The following is a 21,015-nucleotide window of genomic DNA, read 5'->3' as shown; positions in this document are numbered from 1 at the left end:
TCCGGCTCAAGCCCCAGCCGGAAACACAGGCGAGCCCCCTCCCTGCCAAGCATCCTTCCCGAGCCAGCCAAGGGCACTGCCGGCGGGACAGCGGCGGAGACGGAAAAGGAAGTCACAGGGCTCTGAAGTCATCTCTCGCACCCAAACACGCCAGAGCAGTCTGAGCCACGCTCAGCCAAGGGCAACACGTCTCAATGTCAGACAGTGCTAGAGCCACAGCCCGTGCTCCAGCCCCACAGGACCACACGCTACGGGCCCTACGGGCCCCTATGACCTGTATGCGCCCTGCTGGGGCTGCCGCCCCACAGCTGGGGAGCAGGAGCCCAGCCTGTGCCCCATGGCACCGGCAGGCAGAGCTCTCCCCTGAGGCCACTGCTGCACAGGGTGCACCAGGCACCTGCCAGAGTCCAGGGCACAGTCCCCATGCCGGCTGGGCCGGAGAGAGTCGACTCAGGCACAGAAAGGTCACCGGCTCCAGCACAGGGTCCCTGCCCCTGTGCAGGGGTCCCATCACACAGGACAGGGATGCTGCATCTCTTTGGAAAACCTGGCTTTATTAACACACTGAGGTCCTACCTGCACTCCCCAAGCCCACACCTCTCCCGCAGCATGGGCAGCCGGTCTCCTCACAAACGAGGCATTGCGCCGCACTCCCCCGGCAGAAAGCCGGCCCCCCCGGACACAGCCTGCTGTGGCCAAGCAGGGACAGCCCACATGCCCCAAAGCACTGGGGGCTGGTGGGAGCCAGCAGCCCAGAGGTGGGTGCTCATCACGGGCACCCCAGCCCAGATTGCCAGGCTCCCCAGCAGCTGCCCGGGGGAGAGGAGCTGCGGCGGGGCTGAGCCTCCGGTGACAAGCCCGTTCAGCCCCAGCATGGGGGCATGGTGCGCACAACTCCCAGTGCAGGGGCAGCTGGCACCAGGAGGCTCAGGGGGTGGGTGGCAGGAGGGACCGGGCTGGCCCAGGAGCCATGGGTCACGCCAGCCCTGGGGAGCACAAGGCTCCCGCAGCAGCACAGCTGGGAAAGGCACCCGGACAAGGACCCGTGTCAGGGCATCCTGCCCTTGCTGCAGCCTCCCGCCAGGCCTCCGCTCCTTTCTTGGGAGCCAAGCAAAGGTGGTCGATGTTCCTGGGGGGCTCCCGGGCCCCAGCCACACTGCAGTGGCAACATCCCTTCCTGAGCAGCAGGTAGCCACGAGGTCTGCCCCACTCCCAGTAGACAGCAAGAGGGAGGGAGGGAGGGCAGAGGGGCTCCTGGTTCTGGGCTGCGCCTTGGCAAGGCAGCAGGCTGGCCACACAGCCCTGCCAGCTGGCACGGGAGATGCCAGAGCAGACAGGCAGGAGCCAACAGCCCCACACTTCCCTCGGCGAGTCCTTCCCGGCGGTTTCTGTCCTGCTGCCCGACGTCTTCGTCGCATCCTAGGACAGTGCGTCCGTGCCCGGCAGCCCTGCTCCCGCAGCTGGCCACGTGCCCATGCCTATCTCCAGCGGGTCTGGTAAATGAGCGGGTAGAAGACATTCAGGAAGAGAGCTACAATTGCGGCCGTGGTGGCCAGGACAAAGTATCTGATGCAGCCTTCGTCTGGGTGCTGGGGGGTGCCCGGACTCCGCTTCTGGCCACGAGGCCTCCAGGAGTTTCTTGCAGGCCTTTGGGGTGCCTCGAGCTGCAGCTCTTGTTCTTCAGCCTCCAGTTCCTGCCAGATCAGAGAAGCCTGCGATGTGGAAACCTGCGTCAGCACTTGGAGAACACAACGGGCAACACCCCTCGCCATCCCCCGGGGCAGGCGGCTGCCTGCAAGCCCAGCCCCGTGCCCAGCCAGCCCGCCTCCCCATGCAGCACCATCGCGGTCGCGCCCGCCCCCGCGGCTCTTCGGGGTCTCCGGTGCGTGGGGCACACAGCCGGGCTCCGGCGGGCGGCTCTGCGGGAGGGAGCATGGGCAGCTGCCAGGCAGGGTCTTCGTGGGGCTGCAGGGAGCGGAGTGGGCAGGCGGATCCCGGTGGAGCCGATGCACTGGCATTGGTGGGTCCAGGTGGCGAGGGGACAGGCAGCAGCCAATCGCAGCCCAGCTTTTGGGATCCCAACAGGATCTTTCAGACAACGGCCAATCCAGAGCCAGCTGGGGCGGCGGGAGCAGGAGGCACGATCATCAGCACAGCCAGTCACAGCTCTGCTTTGGTGGGTGGGGATGCTCTGACAGCCAGTCGTAGCCCAGCTTCCAGGAGGATTATTCGCAGGCAGCCAATCACAGCCCGGCCCTTCACTGTGCCGGTGATCGCGCAGAGCGGCCAATCAGGGCGCAGGTCTCCAGAGGGCACCCAGTGCCTGGGGGGGTGCGGGTGCTCCGAGGCGCTCGGGGACCCGCTGAGCCCCGGCGGGATCCGACGCGCCCCATCGCTGTGGGGGATCCGGCACTGCTGGGAGCCCGATGAGCCCCGGCGCCACGAGGGGACCGGATGAACCCCGGCGCTGTGGGACATACAGTGAGCCTCAGTGCCGCCCGGGCCCCTGAAGGCTCCCACCGCCACCGGTGTGGGATGAGCGGCTCAGCCTTCCTGTTGCCCAGGCCACCCCCAGCGAGCGGGGCTACTCCAGGACACACACAGCCCCCCAGGACAGGAGCAGCCCAGGCAGGTGGACACCAACATGCCGGACGCCCCAGAGACAGACAGCTCCTGTCCCCAGCTGAGAGGGCAGAGCCGGGATGCCTAACCAGTGCCGGGCCGAGGGCTGCGCGAGCCAGACGGGCCAGGAGGGCCGGGCCAGGAGGGCCTCGCGCGTGCAGACATGCCAGAGATGAGCCGAGCATCGTCCTCAGACCCCGCAGGGCCACGGGGGTGCCGAGCATGGAGGGAAGGGCTGCAGCACAGAGACGCGGGGGGGGCTGGCCAGGTGGGCGCTGCGCCGCACTCCAGCCTGGGCCTTCGTGTCTGACATTCACGCAAAGATCAGCCCAACCGTTCCCCGACAGCGCATGCCGAAAGCACCCTGCCAGCTGGGCCACCCCTCCCTCCCAGGCGGCCCGGCAGCAGAGCTCGCTCTGGCAGGTTTCTCTTCAGCACCCTGTGCTGTGGAGGGCTGCCAGGCCTCTGGCTCAGCACTGGCCTTTGCCTTTTTTGCACCTAGCTTGGCCCCAAGCTGGGCCCCAGCAGAAAGCATCCCCCACCCTGCCTCGAGAGCAACTGCCTAGGGCAGGTTCTCACCGCTGTCTAGCGCAGCCAGCTCCTACTGCATTGCTCACAGCCTTCCTCCGGTGCAGACCCCGGCAAGGCTGGGTCACCTCCTGCCTCCTCCAGTGCCCTCCCATCAGCACTCCAACCCCGATGACAGGAACCAGCCCTCCTGTGGTCCCTCAGGGCAGAGACCGTCCCAAGCTCACAGCAAGAACAGGGCAAGGCGAGCTTGTGCCAGCCAGGCACTGGGGCCTTTCGGTGTCGAAGAGGGGCAGGCACCACACCGCAGCTGCACCAGGCTCCATGGGTGCTTGCAGAAATGGGCTGGGCCCTGTGCGTGGGCACCTGGGCACATTTCAAGGCTCTGTGGTTCCAACAGTGCCGAAAGGGACGCAAGCTCTCACCTGGCTGGCAGCAGCTTCCGCAGAGGGGGTGCGCTCGGTTCGGTGGTCTGGGGGGTGCCCTGGCAGGGGTCTCTCCACAGGAGAGTTCCGCCGGCGGTAGAAGAGGACATACGCGTATCTGGTTACCACCTGGCTCTCGTCCACGGTGGTGACTGTGCTGTCGTCAAAGAGCCGCCAGCCTGAGAGGAGAGAAGGGTTAAGCAAGCAGACAGGCCATAGCTGCAGGAGAGGTGGGGTGGCAAGGCTGGCAGATCCTCACCCACGTCGCTGCGCTGGCTGTTCTTGTCGTTGGGCAGGCGGGCGTATGCCGTGTAGTGCCCCCCAATCATGCCTCCGTAATGGTTGATCACAGCATATAGGTCATACATTGGCAGCTGCTGCTCGCCCTTCCGGCCAATGCAGAACTTGCTCAGGTCCAGGCTCCTGGGGAGAAACACAGGGACAGTCGGGGACAGTCAGCAATAGGCAGGGAGAGGCCAGGCTGCAGGGCAGCACAGGCAGCGCCAACCCAGGCACTTCAGTCTCCCAGGTTCTCACCGGACAGGGAAGTCCACCATGTCGTTGATCTTGTCCCTCCAAATAAAGCTGCGGAAGGAGAAGCGCTTGAGCTGGATAATGAGGACGTTGGGTAGCCGCCACAGCATCAGCTGCTTGGAGGCCTCACGGTGCTGCTTGCACTTGGGGCAGTACCTGGGGAAAGAGCGTGCTCATTACCAGTACGGGAAGAGCCTCGGGTCTCGCAGCCCAGCCCAGCCCCAAGGTCCCCCACATGTGGGGCTGGCAGAGGGGATGCGGGAGGTTCTCAGCCTCCCCTGCCAGGGGCAGGCCAGCACAGTCCTGCAGAGCGCTGGCATTGCTCCCTGCTGGCTTATGGCCTCCCTCCCTAGTGCACAGGGAAGGCCAGCCCAACACCCCTGGCCACCAGAAGAAACAGCGTGCAGGCCTGGGCAGCTCCTGGGAAACCCCTGCTGCTGCCTGGGCCCACAGGCTGGAACCCAACCTGCCGCCTCCCTCACCACGCTTCCTCTGGGGCCAGGACTTCGGGCTTGGTGAAGAGATTGAGGCACTGCTCCAGGGTGAAGTGGCCAGCCCGGGCTGCTTCGCTGGCCGAGCCCGGGTCCTCCACGCACTCCAGCTCCTTGGACTCCACCAACACAAATTCCTTGAGGCGTTCATTGTTCTTCCACACCAGGGCAAGGGAGCAGTCGTCTGTCAGCTCCAGGGGGGTGTCACCTGTAAAGGGGCGCACACCTCGCACACCTGCCCCACCAGGCTGGGCCAGGCCACCTTGCTGGGGCTAAGAGCAGTCTTGCCCATCCTGGCTCAATACGGTGATCATGCAGTGCTGCCAGGAAGGGAGAAGTGCCCCATGGCCAGGTTCACCATCCCAGGGTAGCAGAGCCCCCCAACCAGCCAGGGAGCAAGGCTGGCACAGCCCGTCTCGGCAGCGCCCACATAACCAGCACTGGATGCGGGCATCCCATTCAGACAAGAGGTGACCCAGAGATCACAGACCCTCTGTGGATGCAGGAGGTTGAAGGGAATTTGTCTATTTGCTGAGGAGAGCAGGAACATCATGCCCGAGAAGAGCTTCCAGGCAGCAGCTCTGTGCAGCAGAGCCCTGCCCTCCCCTGTGCCAGATGCAGCTTTCGCTGTCCAGCCCGGGGCCACTGTCACATCTGGGTTCACCTTGGGCCAGGCAGATCCACCACCCCCCAGAGGTCACGAGGGATGAAGGTGGCGCTTTCTGGGGCTCTGGGCTCACCTTTATCTTCCAGCTTGTGCTCTCGGTTGGCAGCGTCTATCTTGTTGATGTAAAACTGCGTGGCACGGGCACTCAGTGAGTCTGGAGTGTGCTGGTACCCAGGGATGGCAGCTGTGGACAGGCAGGGACAGATCTGTGGTGGCACTGCCTGTCTGCCCTGCATAGGGGCCAAGAATTTGCAGTGCCCCCACCCCCCACCTCACATGCTACGGCCTTGCAAGGGACACAACCACGTGCCCCATGTCCTTGACTATTTTTAGCAGGCGCCTGCCCCTGGCAAGCTGCGCTCCTCTGCCTGCCTTGCCCCTTCGCTGCACATTGCTGCCATCCTGAGACGAGTGTCTGGAAACGTGACAGCCAGGCAGCCGAGCGCAAGAGGCTGCTCCCGTGCAGCTGAGTCAGAGCGAGGGAAACGCTGCGCTCACAGCCCCGAGGGGCTCAGCCTGCGCTGGGCTCTGCCCGCGCTGGGCTCTGCCCTTCCACGGGACTCTGAGTCTTCTGCCAGCCCCTGCCTTCCCACCCCTCCCACAACAACACAACACTCCAGACTCTTTCCTAGTCAGGTCTCTGCTCTGCCCCATGGGCCCTGCCAGGGCAAGGCAGAGCGTGGGCAGACAGGCATTTCAGGTGGGGCAGCACTGCCTAAACACAGCTCCCAGAGCCTCATTTATGTCCCCAAGGGTCTCCAGACCAAGCTCACAAGGAGAGAACAGATGCTGTGGTGGAGGGTCCCCCAAAGGAGGAAGCATTGCTCCTGTTTTTTCTTGGGGCTGCCTGGGCTCCTGGCACAGACACGGTTAGCACCGCAGCACCTCTTACCTTCTGGCTTGAGTGCTCTCTCATAGGATGGCTCCTTCTCACAACAGCTGTCGCCCTGCGACTCCATGTGCTCAGAGAAGCCCGAATCCAAGCTCAACAGGGAACTCCTAGCTGCCAGGACCTTGCTCCGGACAGTGCCAGTGTCCCCCAGCTCCAGGTGCAGCTCAGGCACAGCTGGTGAGAGCGGGGGCTCCTGCAGGAGGCTGGTAGCCCTATCCACGTCCCCCAGCTCGGGGGCAGAGGTGGCTGCTGCACAGCTGCTTTTGGCCAGGGGATCCAGCTTGTCTGGGAGCAGAGGCTGCAGCCCCTGGTCCGGTGACATCCGGCCCAGCTGGAACGGAGGCTGGAACACGCTGACTGAGTACCTGGGCAAGGAGGTGGCAGTCAGAGCTGGCCAGGCACAGGGCTGAGCTCAGCTCTGGGGCAGAAGCACCCTCCTTTCCTGGACCCTCACCTTGCGTAGCCCTCCAGCAGTTGGGCCAGGCGGGCATAGGTGAGGCGGGACTCTGGCACACTGATGAGGAAGGGGAAACCGATGTTCTCGGGGCGGCACAAAGCCTTGTGGTCTGGCCAGTGTGTCTTCTGACATGCCCTGTAACACATACAGGCTCTGCTGAACCCAGCATCCGTGACCACCCCAGGCAGGAGCACAGCAGTGGCAGAGGGGTGCAATGGGGACAAGGGGAGCACCACGAGCCAGACTGGCTCTCTCCCAAAGGCCAGGCCCATCCCACCTCCTCCCAGTGGTCTGAGCTCTCCCATCCAGCCTTTCAAGGCAGGACACCCTCCCTCCCTGCCAGGCACCAAGCCAACTCACACGTTGCAGTAACCGACTCGATAGCACCTCGTGCAGCGCCTGAGCTTCTCATCCTCCGGCAGCTGCTTCTTCTGGCAGGCCGCACACTTGGCGACGGGGCCACTGGGCACCTGTGGACGCTGCAGGAGAAAGGACCCATTGGGCAGGGAAGGGCACCCGGGCAGGACAAGGTAGCCTTGGTGGGCATCTGTGCTCGCTGCAGCTAGTCACCCTTGCGTGCACCCTTGAGCTCTCCCCCTTCTGCTCAGCCCCACTTGCAGGCTCAGCCTTCCTGCATGCCTCCCAGTAGTCCCAATATCCCCTCTTACCTGCTGGACCTGCAGCTCGACCACCCGCTCCTTGGCCAGCTCTGGGGACAGCACCTCGAAGCAGAGCAGCAGGTCTGTGGGGGAGACTGTGTCCAGCGAGTTGGATGGCAGGAACATGCGGTGGAAGCGATTCTTGATCACCTGCCAGGAAAGCAGTGGAGTGGGGCCTTGTGAGGGCTACCCCATGCTTCCTCTCCTGAGAAAGCCAGACCTCAGCCCCACAGTGAGCTGCCAGGACAGCAGCACCATGGGGATGCTGTGCTCAGCTCACCACCTCGCCAGGGGAGGATGGACAGCCCTTGCCCTACTGCAGTGGCCCAGCCCTCCTGAGCAGGGATCTGCCCGGCAGCATGCTGTGCATGACACTGCTGCCCACGGACAAAATCTGTCCCATGGACATGTTGGATATGGGCAAGGGACTGTCAGTGACCATATTCCCTGCAAAGTTGTGGGAGCCAGGGCACCCACAAGAGCAGCCCATGGCTTGCTCCCCAGCTTGAGCACTCTCACCTCTGCCAGGCGCAAGTTCTCTGGTTTCACGCGCACGCTGTGGGCCACTGAGTCGAGTACCTCCATGGCACTGGAGTTCTCCTTGCTGATACTCACAAGGAACTGCCACCAAGAAAGTGCCACATCAGTCACAGCACACCAAGGCATGCGGGCCCTTACTTAACACAAGGCTTAGCCTGTTGGCACATAACCAGCTGCCTGGGGCACCTCCAGGAGCCCTCTCAAGCTCCCTCCCCAGAGCAGACTATGTCCTGTACCTTGATGGGTTTCTTGTGCGGTTCCTTTGCAAAGTAGTAGACAGTCAGCACCTTCTGCTTCTGCGGGAGGGGCACGGGGAGGTACAGGAAGGGGTCAAAGGTGATGGACACCTGCAGATGCGAGAGCATGCTCAGCTGTGGGAAGTGCTTGTGGCTGAGATCAGCAGGGCAGTAGCCCCAGCAGACCTAAGATCCAGCCTTGCCCTGTAACCTGTGCTCTCCGAGGGTCAGGAGCCTGCTGCTGCACAGCCAGGACAGGGACAGAGCCTCCAGGGCTGCCCTACCTTGGAACACACTGGGCACACCAGCTTGGATTTGTACTGGCCCTGGAAGAGGTCCACAATGAAAGAGTCATTCCTCATCTTGTGTCGCTGCCAGGCCTCCTCAGCTACCACCTGCAGGGAGAAAGGGCTCAGCACTACACTAAACTACCCAGGCCAGGGCTGCTCACCCAGTGCCTTTGGGGAGGGACATCCTCACCTCATCAGGCCTCCCATCCGAGTCAACAGTCTCTGTGTAGGGCTTGTTCTGGATGCGGTTGAGGTCCTCGTGCAGGCCATCGAGCAGGAAGGCCATGAACTCCTGAGCATCGTGCTGGGCATAGCCAGTGAACTGGCTGGCCTTGCTGGCCACGATTGCCTAGGGGAGCACAGTAGTCAGGGCTGGCCAGCGGCCCCCCTGGCAGCACTGCCTGCCCAATGCACAAAGCCTGGCTGCACCCACCCACACCCACCTAGCTCTCTGTGGCAGTAGCAAGGCAGCCAGGTGCCTACAGCAGAGTGCTGGGCCCTGACCCACAGCAACTCCTGCGTAGCACCGGTGCCTGCAGCCCTACCTTCAGTTTAGAGGGCTGGAAGGGCATGGTGCGTGCCCTTCCACAGCGCTCGCAGCAGCATGGCAAAGCCAATGGCCAGGCGTCCCCCCGTCCCCAGTGGGTTGTTGTAGTTGATTTCAGACTCAAAGGACCGATCTGTAAGAGACACAGGAGAGCAAGGGTGGCTGCTGGCTGCACCGTCTGAGCGGCAGGGCTCTGCTGGGCTGCCAGTGTGGGCTCACCATGGAAGTAGTCGCGCAGCTCCCGGGTGTTAGACAGGGACTGGATGACGCTGTTCATGAAGCAGGTGTTGCCCAGGTTCACCAGCCCCGTGAAGCCAGGCAGGCAGACCTTCTTCTTCTCATCCTCATCCTCATCATCCTCCACGCTCTCGGTGCTCACAGGGCTGTGTGTCATTGGTGGCACCATGCACGTTGGTTTGGGCTGCCGAAGCAGAGGTGGGTGTAAGGGTGCTGCACTCAGGGGTCTCTCTGGGAATACCAGGGGAACCCAAAAGCCCAAGGCACCCCTCTGATGTGGCTGGGCTGGAGCCATTACGCTATCTCCCACCAGGACTGGGATAGACAGGCCAACCACTGCCCTCAGTCCTGCCAGCTATGACTGAGGAGCACTGCCTCCTCCTCCAGGAACAGTTTGTCAGTCCCCAGAGCAACACCAAGGAGGTGGGGTCCCACAAGAAGGGCAAATGGGCCTCCCTTTCCCCCCCGCCAAGGTCAAATCCTGCGCATCCCCACTCACCGAGGGGATGTGCGGCTCTTGCTTCACTGCCACATGCTCGGGGGCTGTACGGGCTGCCACGCCATCCAGACCGCCATCTTCCACACGCGGCTTCTCTTTGTCACTGGCTCGGGCCTCCTCCTTGCTGGACAGGGGGTGCTGGTTACTGCCCGGGGGGTTCTTGTCCAGAGGGGTAGGGCCTGTAGGCATGGCAACCTTTGCACCACCCACTGCACCTTAAAAAGGGGGAAGGGTGGGCCTGTGGTTAGCAGCACCACGCGCTGCCCACGGCGGGGCTGAGCCGCTCGGTCCATGCTCACACACAGGCTCTCTCCTACCCCTCTTCTCTGTAAGCAAGGGGAACAGCAGTGCCCTTCCCCTAGCGCTTGGCTCACCCTGCCCTACACCCCTCCTGCCTGCACCCACTCAGCCCCTCTCCTTCCCCACAACCCTGTGCTGGAGGATCTGGTACCAGCTGGCTGCTGCTGGCAGCAAGGATGGCCCATGCCCCACTAGGGTGCAGCAGGCAGGCAAGACAAGAAGGCAGGGTGCAGACCTCGTGTGGCTGGAGCTTCCAGCCCCCCCCAGCGCTGGCTCTGGCGTTTCTTCAGGCAGACGTCGATGCGAGACATCGTGAAGTTGTATGTGCACTGGTCCGGCTCAATAAGGTTCCTGCAAGACATGCAGCAAGGTCAGGGGTGCCCCAGATCCCCCAGCAGCCTCAGACATGCCAAAGCCTCTGCAAGGCAGGGCCATGGCCTCCAGGCAGCAGGGACCTGGCCAGCACTGATTCCAAGGTGGCCCTGACAAAGGGTGGAAACCCTTGAGCCTGGCCACACTGAGCACACAGAGGGCCCCTTTCCTGCCAGATCCATTCTGCGTGGCTCCACATGCCCCCTCCTGCTGGACATACCACCCAAAGTGCACACAGGCTGGTCTGACTCTGTCCCCAAGAGCTCTAGAACAGGCTACGGGGGGAACTGCGGGCAAGAAGATGCTGGGATTTCCTCCACTGCAAGCCACTATACAGAGCCAAGGCAGCCCGGGCTTGGGGCATTAGCACAGCATGGTGTAAGGGAGACCCCCAGGTGCAGAAATGAGCGTTCCCTGCAGAGACCCACCAGCCAGGACTGGCTCCCGCTCCAGCTCTGCCCTCTCAGCTCCCTTGCCCCAGTGCAGGCTAGAAGGACGGGAGCCATACCTGAGCTTCACCTGCCACCGGAACACTGTGTGGGGTCCACAGCCAGGATGGAGGCGAAGGAAGTTTGTGTCACTGTAAAGAAATCAGAAGTGAGTGAGAAGAGGTGAACAGACAAGTAGCCCAGCTGCAGCCAGGAGCTCTGCAGCAGCCTGGCACACTTGTACCTTGTCTGGAACACCAGTGTGAAGTCTTGCTCCCGAATAACACCTTGGACGTCTCCTTGTGGATCTCCTTCACGTAGACGTGCACTACCACCAGGTCATTGCCCTTCTCGTATGAGTCATTCTTGACAAAGGTCAGGCTCACAAAAGGCTCTGGCTCTGAGAGACGAGAGCCGTGGAGAGAGACATTACCTTCTTTGCACACCAAGGCAGTGCTCCAGGCTGACCCAGGAAAGGTCCTGAGCAGATGGACCTTCCCGACCAGGCCGACCCCTGGGCTCCAGCCACCCACCATCAGCCGCTGCTTCCAGAGCCACGTCATCCTTGGACCAGTCCCTCTTCTCACCGTCTCTGCCCGGGGGAGGGTGGCTGCTGGGACAGTCTTAGAGCTCTCTCCCAGGACAGGCGTGCAGTCCTGGCCCTGCAAGGCCTCAGCAGGGCTGCCTGGCTGCAGGACCCTCTTCTCCACACAGGCGGCAACACGGTGGGGGAACACCTCTGTGGTAGCTGCGAGAGGTGGCATCTCCACAGGAACACTTTCCTTGGCCAAAACCACAGCCTTTCAAGACAGAGGCACACGGTGAAAAACAGACACTGTCACCCCCAAGCTGCCCTGGTCCACCCACTGTGGCTCTTGCCAGCCAGGCAGGCACAGCTCCATGTCACCCGCTTCCCCCACACATCCCATGTTCGGTTCAGCCTCATTAGCGCCAGAGGACATGATCAGTCCAGTGACTGCAGGGTCCTCACATCACCCTCTCCTCCACCACAGCCAGGCCCACGCCAGCCCTCAGCAGCACCCGCAGAACCCCAGAGCCCATCTCATCGGCAGGGATAGGTCCCTGCGTGAGCAACATCCCCTGCGCCGGGGCTGAGGGAGCTGGGGTGCCCCATTTGGCTGGGTCCTTGGGTACCTTCTCCAGTGGCGGTGCGAGGTCTGCGAGGGCTGTGGGCGCATCGACCTGGCTGGCTCTGCCATTGCGGCGGCTGCCTGCCCTCCCGCTGTGCCCTTTGCTGGGCTCCACGCTCCCAGTGACTCTGGCATTTGGCTCCTCTTCAGTGGGAGCCACTCTGAGGTATACTGCCCGCTTGGCGCTGGGGCCGCTCTGTGTCCCTGGGCTGGCTGGGCTTTTCCCTCCCAGGGCCTCACTTCTTCCTGGAGCGCGCTTGGGGTTGGAGGGCTCCCGGCGGGACCTTGGCAGTTCTGCACCTTCAGCCCTCGGCTCTTCAGGGGCCAGCTCTGCAGAAGCAGCCTTCTCCTTCCCGTTCTCCCAGCACGTGGTCCCTTTGGCCAGCTCTTTGGATCCGTCTTTCCTTCTCTTCTGTGAAAAGCAGTGCAGCACAGTGGGAAGCTATCCAGGTAGCAGCACCTCTCACGCTCTCTGCCAACCCCTCACCCTCACGCCCCCTTCCCAGAGCGCGCTGGGCTCTGCTCCAGACCTGGAGGCTATGTGGCAGGTGGGAACAGGGGTACAATGACACACCCCTCTCTGGGACAGAGGCAGCTGGCTCACTGCCCTCATGCAGCACGTGGATGCAGGATGTGCCCCACATTGCTCCCTGGGCAGCTCAGGAGCAGGGAGTGAAACCCTCACCCCAGCTCCCCCCCAGCTCCGTAAGCATCCTCAAATGGCAGATCCTCCCCTCCTCACCAGAAGCGAAGACCAGGTATGGAGTGGGATCTTCTTCTGAAGCACAAGCTGTAGAAAGTTGCCCTTCTTGCACTGGACCTTGCTGCAGGAGCTCTCAATTTCCTCATAGAACTGACAGCTCCACTGGCGCCCGTCTGCAAGCAGAGGGGGACCTCACCTCAGGCAGCGCTCCAGGCAGCTGTCACCTAATCCACAGCCCCCTTTCACCTGCCCCAAGGATCAAGGGAGCACTCATCCAGAGCCAAGGAGGCCACAGGCAGGCTGCCACCATACCCCAAGAGCTTTCAGGGCTTCAGCCAGCTTCCCTGGATTTGCTTTGTACATCTGGCTGGCCTCCTTCCCAGAAGGAAGGCCCTGGGCCTCCCTGCCCTCAGGGGCACAGTAGCTTTTCCAAGGGATACCTAGGGGCGACTCAGTCATCCCAGTGAGCAGGGGACAGAGACACACCAGTGCAGCAGTGGGCACTTGTTCACTTGGCACAGAGGCCAGCTCCTGCCCTCCCTAGCTCTATACCCTTCTTCTTTTACACAGCTCTTGTATCAGCCCTGCCTGCTGGCTGAACCTGTGCCAGCTGACAGCAAGGCATTGCCTCTGAAGGAAAGGTTTTATGCCTGCCTGGATCAGTCCCACATCTAGCCCAGAGCTGCGCCAAGCCCCGCTGGAGAAACGCCTGCAGCAGTTGCTCCATTCCTCATACCTGGTAGCTTGACCACACAGTCCGTGTCAGTGAAAGCAGCATCTACATCCTCCACCTTCAGAGCTCCACTGCCCAAGTTCAGTTTGACGATGATCTCGTCAGCGTTCTGCTTCCAGTCCAGCAGCAGCTCTAGGAAGAGGGAGGAAAGTGTCACCTACTTGCTGGGGCATGAGCCTGCAGTGCCCACCGCTGGGCTGGGGAACGCAAGCCTGAATGCACGCTCAGTTCAAGGAGGTCAACGCAGGGGACACAGATAATGCCAATTAAACAGGATGTTCACAGCCCACTCTCATCAGACAGGCCACAGACAAGAGCACATGTTGCAGCAGGGCAGGTGAATCCTGGTGGGAACTGGAGAGATCAGAAAGGCAGCGCTGCTCTTGGCCCCATCACATGCAACAGCAGTGGCTGGGAAGAAGGGGTGGCTCCCGCCAACTACAAAGCAATCGCTGCTTTCCCAGGGAACGAGGAAGCCACAGAATTACTCTGGGGAATTCAAGTGGACTCTGACCACAATCAGAAATTGCCACTTCCCCTTTGCATATGCAAACCAAGCAGCCCAGCTGCAATCACCAAAGCATTGTACTCCTGCCAGGTGAGCACTGCTAACATGGCTGAAACATCGGCAGGCCTGCCAGCCAGGCAAGAACACCGCACCCAGGGAGAAAATGGTGCAGCAGCATCACTCCGCTGCAGGCAGAACCTCCATCAGGTGCCTGTGAGGCTCCAGGACCAGCCCTGTGGTGTCCTGAAGTCTTCAAGGCAAAAAGGTGACTTCAATCACCTTAATTTCTATCAGGTTTGTTCCACCCTCTGTGGCATGAGGATGTCCTACTCTGTCCTCAAAGCAGGCCTGGACCAAGGCACAAACCAGCCAACAATGCCCGCTGGGTGACACAGCTTGGGATCTTCCCAGCCCAGCATGGCTCCCTGCTCAGAAACAAGCAGGACAGATGCTGGCAGCAAGGTATCCCAGAGTTGTGCTCAGTGGCACCATGACACCTGAGTCGGAAGCAGCCTGCCACATGCCCATGGCTCTTCTCCACCCCTGGGAAGGCTGCACCCTGCTAAGACAAACTACCTCCCTAAGAGGCAAGGGAGTGCTCAGGTTAGTTCTGCTCAGTGCCGGAGCATGGGACAACAACAAGGTGAGAGCTTCAGATCCCTTGGCAAGGGCACTCCATGGCCATGCACTGACAGCCGGCGTACACCTCAACTTACCCTCCTCTGAGTCCTTCTCCTGGGCAGTCTCAGCCTGCTCGAGCTCAGGGCGAGACACTGGTGGGCAGAGAAGCAGAGCGCGGGCAGGTCTGTCATTCTGTCACCTCAAGAGCATGGGCCAGCACGCTGATGCCCAAAATTTCACACATCACCTCCTTCTCCCCTGAACCTTTGTGCAGGCCTTTCATTCTGCACATGCTGCTCACTTCCCTGCTCTGCTTCCTCACACCTCTCCCTTTCCTGGAGCCCTACCCGCAGCACCACCGCAAGTCAGCCCCCAGGACTGCTGCTCTGGGCCACACCACCATATCCCAGTCTAACCAGCACCACAGTGGGAGCAACACAACATTACTGCACCACGCAGACAGTGCTGCTTTGAGGCATGTCTCAGTGTGGAGTTTGTGGTAACCAGGCTGTGTGCCCCTGCTCAGTGCACCAGGCCCTCAGCCTCCAGCTGTACAGAGGAGTTCCTGCCTTGATCTGACAGGGAGAACCTGAAGTTTGGTTGTGCTCAAACCAATTCTGCTGTAATGAGAGAAACATGTGGCCCAGCTGCACTTTAACATTCCCATTCCTGCGCAAGCTGCCAACGTCTGTGGCCAAAACCTCCTTCCAGATCAGGCTGGGGAACCAAACTGACCCGACACCTGATCCCTACTCCCCTCAGGATTACCTCCAACAGCCAGAAGCATCTCAGGGCCCAGTCCACCCCCACAGGGTGGTGAGATCTGCCAGGCAAGGGGCTCAAAGCAACAGCACCTGGTCCTGGAGCAGAGAAACGGCAGCAACGGGAGCTGTGGTCTCTACCCTGGAGCGCTCAGAGGGCTGTCACTGCCTCCCTTGACCAGCTACAAAGCAGTAGGGAACCTCTGCTGACCACTGGAGTCACTGGTGCAAAGGTGCTGGTGGGGCTGGCAGTGTGAGAAGCGCTGCAGCAGCACTGCCTGGAAGATCAACAGCTTGCTCCAGCCCCTCGTCACCCCTGTACAGAGGGGACGGAGACAGCACGGCCACACCACAGCCCCTGGGAAGGCAGGAAGCCCCCGCATCAGAACGTGTAGTGTCAGGCCTTACTAGAGATACAGCACACCTCCCACGTGAGAGAAAGTGCAACGCTGTGCTCTCTGCACCATGGAATTTTGCATCGGGGACTGCAGCCGGCCGTTCCAGCACAGACCTCAGCAAGCGCTCGTTTACCTTGGCCTATAAAACACCCTGTGATTTTGAGGTTACAGCAGTCATAAGGGAGCAGGCACAGAAATCAAGCAATTTTCCAGGGCCACAGGAACTCTTGCCTGCATCCTGCCCACAGGCATTCCCTGCACCTGAAGCATCGTTTTTGTCAGATACACATCAGCTACAGAAGGAATTACTCCACAGCAACTATTTCACTTGAGCCACACCTTCCCCTGACACAGAAGCTAAAGCACCAGCCCCACCCACAGGCCCTGCGCTCGGCAGGTGCTGTCAGCACCCGGTCGCTGCCTCGCAGCATCTGGCCTCGCAGCATCTGGCCTCGGCAAACCGATGGGGAAGCAGCACTGCCTCCAGCTGCAAGAGCACCCGCAGGCTTCAGTCCCGCTCCCTCTGGATCGGGGCAGCTCAGCCCCAGCCAAAAGCAGTCTAGAAACAACCACCGAGGCCAATGCTAGGCTTAAGCCAACAAGGCCACAGGCCCGACCTTCCTCACATAGCTGGGGCTAAGTAGTGCCCAAAGGAAGGAGGTTACAGGTCCAGGCAGGACACTGTGCTGAAGAGGATCCCACATCACACGGGTTACCATCAGCTGCAGGAAGCGATTAGTTAAATCTGCTTATCCTGCAGCAGATGGCTGCGAGGCTCCCACCCTCCAGGGCCGAGAAACCATGGGCCTGCTCGCCACAGTGCTGCCGAGGGGCTCTCACCTTCCTTGCTCTCCTGGTTGGCTCGATCCTTCTGCTTCTTCTTGTTGGTGGCATCATCCAAGCCCCGAGACACTCTCCTCTGACCAGGGGCATTGGTGCTGCTGGACATTTTCAGCCGTTTGGAGGACACAAACGGCCCACCGGGGTCGGTAATGGAGTCTGGGTCAGGGGTGCGACGTTTTCTTCCTGGCCCAGCTATCTTGGCGACTCTCTGTGGTCAAACTCTCTGGCAAGGAACTAGTGGCCTAAAGAGAGGAGAGAGTGAGCGTGGCAGGAGGAGCAGGTGGAGAAGGCCCAATAGCATCAGGATCTGCTCTCTGCCCCAGCGCCAGGCCCTCCCAGGACCAGTGCCCTCACACGACCTTCACTGCAGCGTTTACGGGAAGCCCCACACAGCGCTCAGTGAGGAAACCTACCTCATCACAGCTGTTACAACGCTTACTGCCAAAAGCATGGGCTTGTCAGAGCTCCCAAGATACAACCAGGGGTCTTCCGTATGTGGCACACATTAAAAACCTGGAAAGCAATTGTCATGCTCATGGTTCCCACTACAGCAACACTGGCCCAGAGAAGCCGCCGGCGCTAACAACACCCAGAGGCAGAGCTGAGGGTGAGGACATGGGGAGGCCCTGATCTGCAAAATCGAGCCTCCAGGGTCAAGTGGGGCAGCCCACCCCACGGCTTGGGGCAGCAGCTATTTCAGTCAAACAGTGCCCCATGTAAGAGGCTGGGAACGGGAGTGAGTAACGCCCTAAGAAGGAAGAAAGGGGAGAAGCGGGAACAGGCCTGGGACAGTCTCCCGTGACAGATGAGAGCGGCACTCCCTGGCAAAAGGAGAGTTCCTCTCCCTCCGCCCACCAGCTGGGAGCTTAACCAGCATGACTGCACCTTGCGTATTCATCTCCCTGCCGGTTTACGTTTACAGACAGCGTCAGCGGGGCCTGGCCTGGAAACAGGACACCTCTGCTCCGCATGCCCCAGGGAGAGGGCAGGGCAGGCAGGGTGCTTGCCCCTGCCCCCTTAGACATGCCTTCCCAGGCAGAGCCAACTCCCCTATGGGTTTGGGAGCTGTGGCCCAAGGGTTGGTCTCGGTTGTGCTCTCTGGTTTCACTCTTGGGTGTTCATGGCTTCAATAGAGGAGAGCTGGAACAACCCACTGAAAACAGTCCCACTCGAGGTGCCTCTGTGGAGGTGGTGAAAGCAGAGAGCTGGGAAGGCTTCCTCCCTCACTGCCCCGGTTGCACACCCTGACCCTGGTAGCACTCACCAGTCTGCAGGGGTTTGCTGCGGCGGAGCAGGCCCTGCTGCACGGATCCTGCCCACCCCCAGGTGCCAGCAGCCTGCAGCAGCTGCCAGAGCACTGATTCACACCACATCCCATGGTCCTGCTCCCATCCGAGGACACAGAGCTGAGCCTGACAGCACCCTGGTCTAGCCCAGCTAAACTGAGCCTGCCTCTCCCTCAGCAGGAGGCAAGCCATGCCCTCGGGAACACCTTGTCCTGCCCTCACCTGCGTACCAAGCACAGACCCCATAGCTCCGCTTGGGCACGGCCAGGGACAGGAGGCACCTCCAAGGGAAATGCTCAGTCAGAGGGAGCACGCTGGTGGCTCTGTGTTACCTACCCCACATCACTGGAGCGTTTGTATTCTAGAAATGCTCGGGGCAACAAGTAGCCACAAACTTGGAGACATAGCCACGAACTGCAGGGACCCCAGAGAGCAAAGCAGTCCTGCCCTGCTCTTAGCTTTGGCAAAGCCAGCCCCACAACAGGCATTGCGCCCAAACCATTTCTCTTCAGGCCAGCTTGGCCGTGTAACCAAGAGCCACCAAAGCCAAGAGAAAAGCTCAAGCGCCAAGTCCAGCCTGGCTGCCTGGCACAGACAGCTCCTGCCACCTGCGGCAGAGGGACCCAAAACAACCTGGAGATGGGGACGCTGAGCAGGGCCCAGCATCAGCCCCAGAGAGCTTGAAAGTGTGGGAGGACAGCAATGCCACCCCCAAGCTGCTACACACACTGGGTCTCCCTGGGATGCAGAAGTGCCTCTGGCTGCAGAGGGAATGGGAAGGGACCCTTGCAGCGGCGAATGTGGCTGTGCTTCGCAAGGCTGGCCCTCTGATGCCAACAGCACGCTGTTGCTCAGCTCCAGCCCCCACCAACACCAAAACAGGTCAGCTACAAATGCTTCCCAGCACTGAGAAAGCTGACCTGGGCTTGGCAAACACGGGGAAAGCATTTTTTGCTGAAGGGGGTAGCATAGGGTAACTGGTGGGCAAGGCAACAGCAAGCTCCGAGGAGGGTCCTGGAGGGCTGAGAAAGGATCACCCTCTGCCTGAGAAGGGGTTGCGTGTCTGCTGTCACTCCTCCGGGAGAAGCCTGCTGCTCTCACGCCTCACTGAGGGCACAGCTCCCTCGGGTGCTTTGCCGACAGTTATTCCTAATGGCAGGCAAGAACCAAGCAGGGCTGGAGCTCTGCCCGATTCTAGCTGCCAGACTGATGGCAGCCCAAGGCCGCTGTGGGCACCGCAGGATTCTGGAGGCGTGCAGGCAAAGCACAGGTTATTCCCATTCACCTATTCTAATCCCTGAGACTTTCTGCCTCTCTGCCATCAGGAAACGTGCAGCCAGGTGGGACGCTCAGCCCCCGGGTGTGCAGGGGCACAGAGTTTTTGGCACCACTAATGTCGGCACTGTAGGAGCAGCTGCAGGGGAGACATGGTGAAAGGCTGCCCTGGACAGATGCCCGTGTACCTCCGAGAAGCACCTGATGGTCTAGGTGCTCATACAAAACCTTACTCAATCATTCTCCAAGCTGGGAAAGCCTGGCCATGCTGCTGAGAGAGGAGGTGCGTCCTTGCCCTCTGCTCTCCCAGCCACTGTGCCGGTGCGAGGACCCACGTGGCTGCAGCACGTACTGGATCAAGACGCCAGCCAGAGTGAAACTGCTTTCTGCCAGGTTTGTCTTACCCTAGAGCAGTTCCCCAGCCCAGTTCATGCATGGTCTACACAAACACTTTCACTGGCCAGAGGAAAGGGAGAACTCGGGAACAGGAGCAAAGGGCCAGGGAGAAGGGCTGCCCCTTCCTGCAGCAGCACCAGACTAGGCTAGTGTAAATGCTTAGGGAACGACAGCAGAAGGTGCACAAGACACAATTTGCACCCCCACCCGTGTTTGGGGCATATTTAGCACTTGGCAAGAAGAGGTCCCTGGTTCTTGTCTGCAGCACCCCCCCTCCTCAGCGCCCAAAGGCCTTCACTGGGGTGGCTGTGGAGGAGGTTGGCTATCCCCCAGGCTCATCCTTTGACGGACTTTTGGCTCTTCCATGTCCTGAATACAGCTGACAGAAACACTTCCCTCAAGCCCACAAGTACTTTTGTCACCTTCTGCTCCTTGTCACCCCGGGGGGTCAGGAGTCTCAAGACTCAAGCTCATCTCTTACTTCAGTTTCTCAGCGTGCCTGACACGCAGGCTGAGCCAGAACAAGCAGAGAGCCACTCAGGGCAGGCGCCCAGCCCAGCACTGCCACACGTAACATTTCCAACCCGTGTGGAAATCACCGTGGCCCCAAAGCACCATGACAACAGCAGCGAGCCCTTACAGCTGTGCTGCGTGGGGAACCCTGCAGGCCCAGCTCCTCCCAGGCCCTGACAAGTCTCCGGGGAAGATGAGCCTGACCAGACAGCAGCCGGTGGTGGGCCCCCGGCCTCTCCTGCGCCGCTACCCCGCCTCAGGCATTTGGAGAGAGAAGAGGGACAGGCAATGGTGCTTCTGCCCAACCGCCCGAGGGCCCCGGGCCCAGGCGGTGCCCCCCACACCAACAGAGCACCAGATGCGAGGCAGCGGCCCAGCCCCGCGGCTCCTGCCCGAGGCTGCCGCGGTCGGCCGGTCCTGCCGTGCCCCGCGGCTGCGCCGCCTGCCCCCCTCCGCCGCCCCCAGCTGCCGCCCCACCCCGAGCCCCCTCGCCTCAGGCCCCTCTCACGCCGCCGCCGCCGCCGCCATCCGCTGCGCCCTCCCACACCGCCTCGCTCCCCGCCCCCGGGCCGCATCCCGGCCTCCCGCCGCCCCGTGGGCCCTGCCCGCCGCGGCTCCGGCCCTCAACCCGCGCCACCCCTCTCCGCCCCGCCGGGCCGCCCCGTCCCCGTCCCGGCCCCGTCCCGTCCCCGTCCCGTCCCGCACTCACGGCCCCGCCCGCCGCTCCGGTCTGTTTTGTTTCGAGCCGAAGTTCCGAGCGGGCCGACTCAGGAGACAGGCCCGAGCCCGTGACGCACTTCCGGAAGCCGGCGGACGAGCCCACGTGACGCGGGAGCGCGTTGCAGGGAAAGCGGGGGGGGTGGGGGGAAGCGGTCATGTGACGCCAGACGAAGGCGGCCGCGGCCCTCGTTCCCTCCCTCTGCCTGCGCCCGGCCCGGCGGCGCCATGGCAACGACGCCCGCCGTGACGCCATCACGGCGCCTGAGGGACGATCCGCCCCCCCAAGGGTGGGCAAGGGCGCGAGCCAGCCCGGGGCGGGGGGGGGGGGGAGTTGCCGGGGCGTTCCCATGGCAACGGGCCGGGCGGCGCCGCCTGGCCCCGGC

At 61.8% G+C, this 21,015-nt stretch overlaps 1 protein-coding gene across 1 annotated transcript; it reads right to left on the bottom strand.

Annotated features, from left to right (window-relative positions):
* Window positions 1–537: 537 nt before the first annotated feature.
* On the bottom strand, window positions 538–20,741 carry USP19 (ubiquitin specific peptidase 19). Its single transcript, XM_052776745.1, is given in 30 exon segments — window positions 538–1,712; window positions 3,576–3,754; window positions 3,835–3,998; window positions 4,113–4,265; window positions 4,592–4,808; window positions 5,341–5,451; window positions 6,160–6,524; window positions 6,614–6,751; window positions 6,977–7,095; window positions 7,285–7,425; window positions 7,795–7,896; window positions 8,052–8,162; window positions 8,336–8,446; window positions 8,532–8,690; window positions 8,887–8,907; window positions 8,909–9,021; window positions 9,108–9,309; window positions 9,625–9,839; window positions 10,160–10,275; window positions 10,805–10,876; window positions 10,969–11,002; window positions 11,005–11,124; window positions 11,258–11,332; window positions 11,335–11,524; window positions 11,880–12,287; window positions 12,618–12,751; window positions 13,315–13,443; window positions 14,536–14,592; window positions 16,440–16,684; window positions 20,622–20,741. Coding segments are annotated over 29 exon segments (4,299 nt in total). The 5' UTR covers window positions 16,549–16,684; window positions 20,622–20,741; the 3' UTR covers window positions 538–1,478.
* Window positions 20,742–21,015: the final 274 nt, after the last annotated feature.

This window comes from Harpia harpyja, chromosome Z, assembly GCF_026419915.1.
Source record: "Harpia harpyja isolate bHarHar1 chromosome Z, bHarHar1 primary haplotype, whole genome shotgun sequence".
Classification (NCBI taxonomy): domain Eukaryota; kingdom Metazoa; phylum Chordata; class Aves; order Accipitriformes; family Accipitridae; genus Harpia; species Harpia harpyja.
Note: the sequence above shows the minus strand (reverse complement) of the source record. Positions and strands in the feature narration are given on the sequence as shown.